The 1,418-nt window shown below is 39.4% G+C and overlaps 1 protein-coding gene across 1 annotated transcript in view; it reads left to right on the forward strand.

Moving 5' to 3' along the window:
- The window catches only part of slc5a9 (solute carrier family 5 (sodium/sugar cotransporter), member 9), a 21,263-nt gene that overhangs the window by 2,885 nt on the left and 16,960 nt on the right, over window positions 1-1,418 (forward strand). Inside the window, exons 3-4 of the mRNA XM_015397540.1 lie at window positions 706-870; window positions 958-1,063. Of these exons, the coding sequence (XP_015253026.1) occupies window positions 706-870; window positions 958-1,063 (271 nt within the window). The remainder of the gene's footprint in view (window positions 1-705; window positions 871-957; window positions 1,064-1,418) is intronic.

Genomic DNA, 1,418 nt, shown 5'->3' on the forward strand with positions numbered 1-1,418 from the left:
AAGGGGTAGGAAGTAAAAACGTAAGCAGGGGAAAAAGGTGTATGCATGGTCTCAGGGCCGCAACAATGCAGCTTATCTCTTAGAAAGCAACGGTTGTAAGTGTTACTAATTGTTTACAGATTCGATAAGATTTGTTGATATCTTTTATGGGTATTTTGTGTATAAAAGCAACAGTATAATATTGTGGTCTGTACGACAGCAGTGTGTCTGTGTGTTTACTTGCTAATCTGCCACTTTTCTAGCCTGCTGTAAGAATACCTGTTGAGTTAATATTAAGCTGCTTATGCTTTGATGCGTTAATACTGATATTTACATGGCTGTTTATTTAGACATTTTTTGTATCTTTCTTTTCTAGTTTTACACCAAATGCAATGCAGTCAGACATGCTGACTAAATGTGTAAGAAGATAATAAATGAGCAAGCCGCTCACTTGCTGGCTCTTGAATAAGGAGTTTGGCTGGCTGTTTATCTGTGTTCACACATAGAGCAAAACACATAGAGAGAACATTACAATCAGTAAAACCCTGTCCCCGGCTGGAGTTCGGTACCGGCTCACTCTGCCACGTGTAAAAGGAAAAAATTCCAGATATAAAGTGCGATCCACTAACTGTAATTTTAGCTTAATTGGGGTAGATTGTTTGGAGGAAAAAATATAATTCCATTATTTTTTATACAAAGCTATAACAAATGATATTGTGTTGACAGGCAGCCTGGGTTCTGGTGGCTCTGGGTTGGATCTTTATCCCTGTCTACATCTCTGCTGGTGTGGTCACCATGCCTGAATACCTCGCTTTACGATTCGGAGGCCGCAGGATTCGCATTTACATGTCCGTTTTATCCCTCATACTTTACATCTTTACAAAAATATCGGTAAGACCAATATCTTTCTTTTACCAGTACTTAGATTTCCAGTCTTATGTCAAGTGCTACATTCTGCTGTTTTTCTGTGTTTCACAGACAGATATCTTTTCAGGGGCGCTCTTCATCCAGGTGTCACTCGGCTGGAATCTCTATGTGTCTACTGGAATATTGTTAGTGGTGACGGCGGCGTACACCGTGGCAGGTAGACAGACTGTCTTCCTGTATGTAGTCAGGCCCATACCATGACTCCCAGTGAAAGGGTTGAAAATGACCTGAACAATAACTTTAACCTTTAGCAGTGAATACAGAACCTTAACTTTAACCCCAATTAAATTCAGTTTATTTTATAACAATGTCATCTCAGGACATTTTATAGATCCAGATCAACCAGATCATCCAGTCAGATTGATTCAAAGTTTTCTATCTAAGGAAAACCAGCTGATTGCATCGACTCATTGACTCTTCAGCAATCCCTCACACTAAGCATGCTTGTAGCGACAGTGGAGAGGAAAAACTCCCTTTTAACATAAGCATTTAACATTAGTTTTTGATAATTG

Source organism: Cyprinodon variegatus, unplaced genomic scaffold, assembly GCF_000732505.1.
Source record: "Cyprinodon variegatus isolate N-32 unplaced genomic scaffold, C_variegatus-1.0 Scaffold870, whole genome shotgun sequence".
NCBI lineage: Eukaryota > Metazoa > Chordata > Actinopteri > Cyprinodontiformes > Cyprinodontidae > Cyprinodon > Cyprinodon variegatus.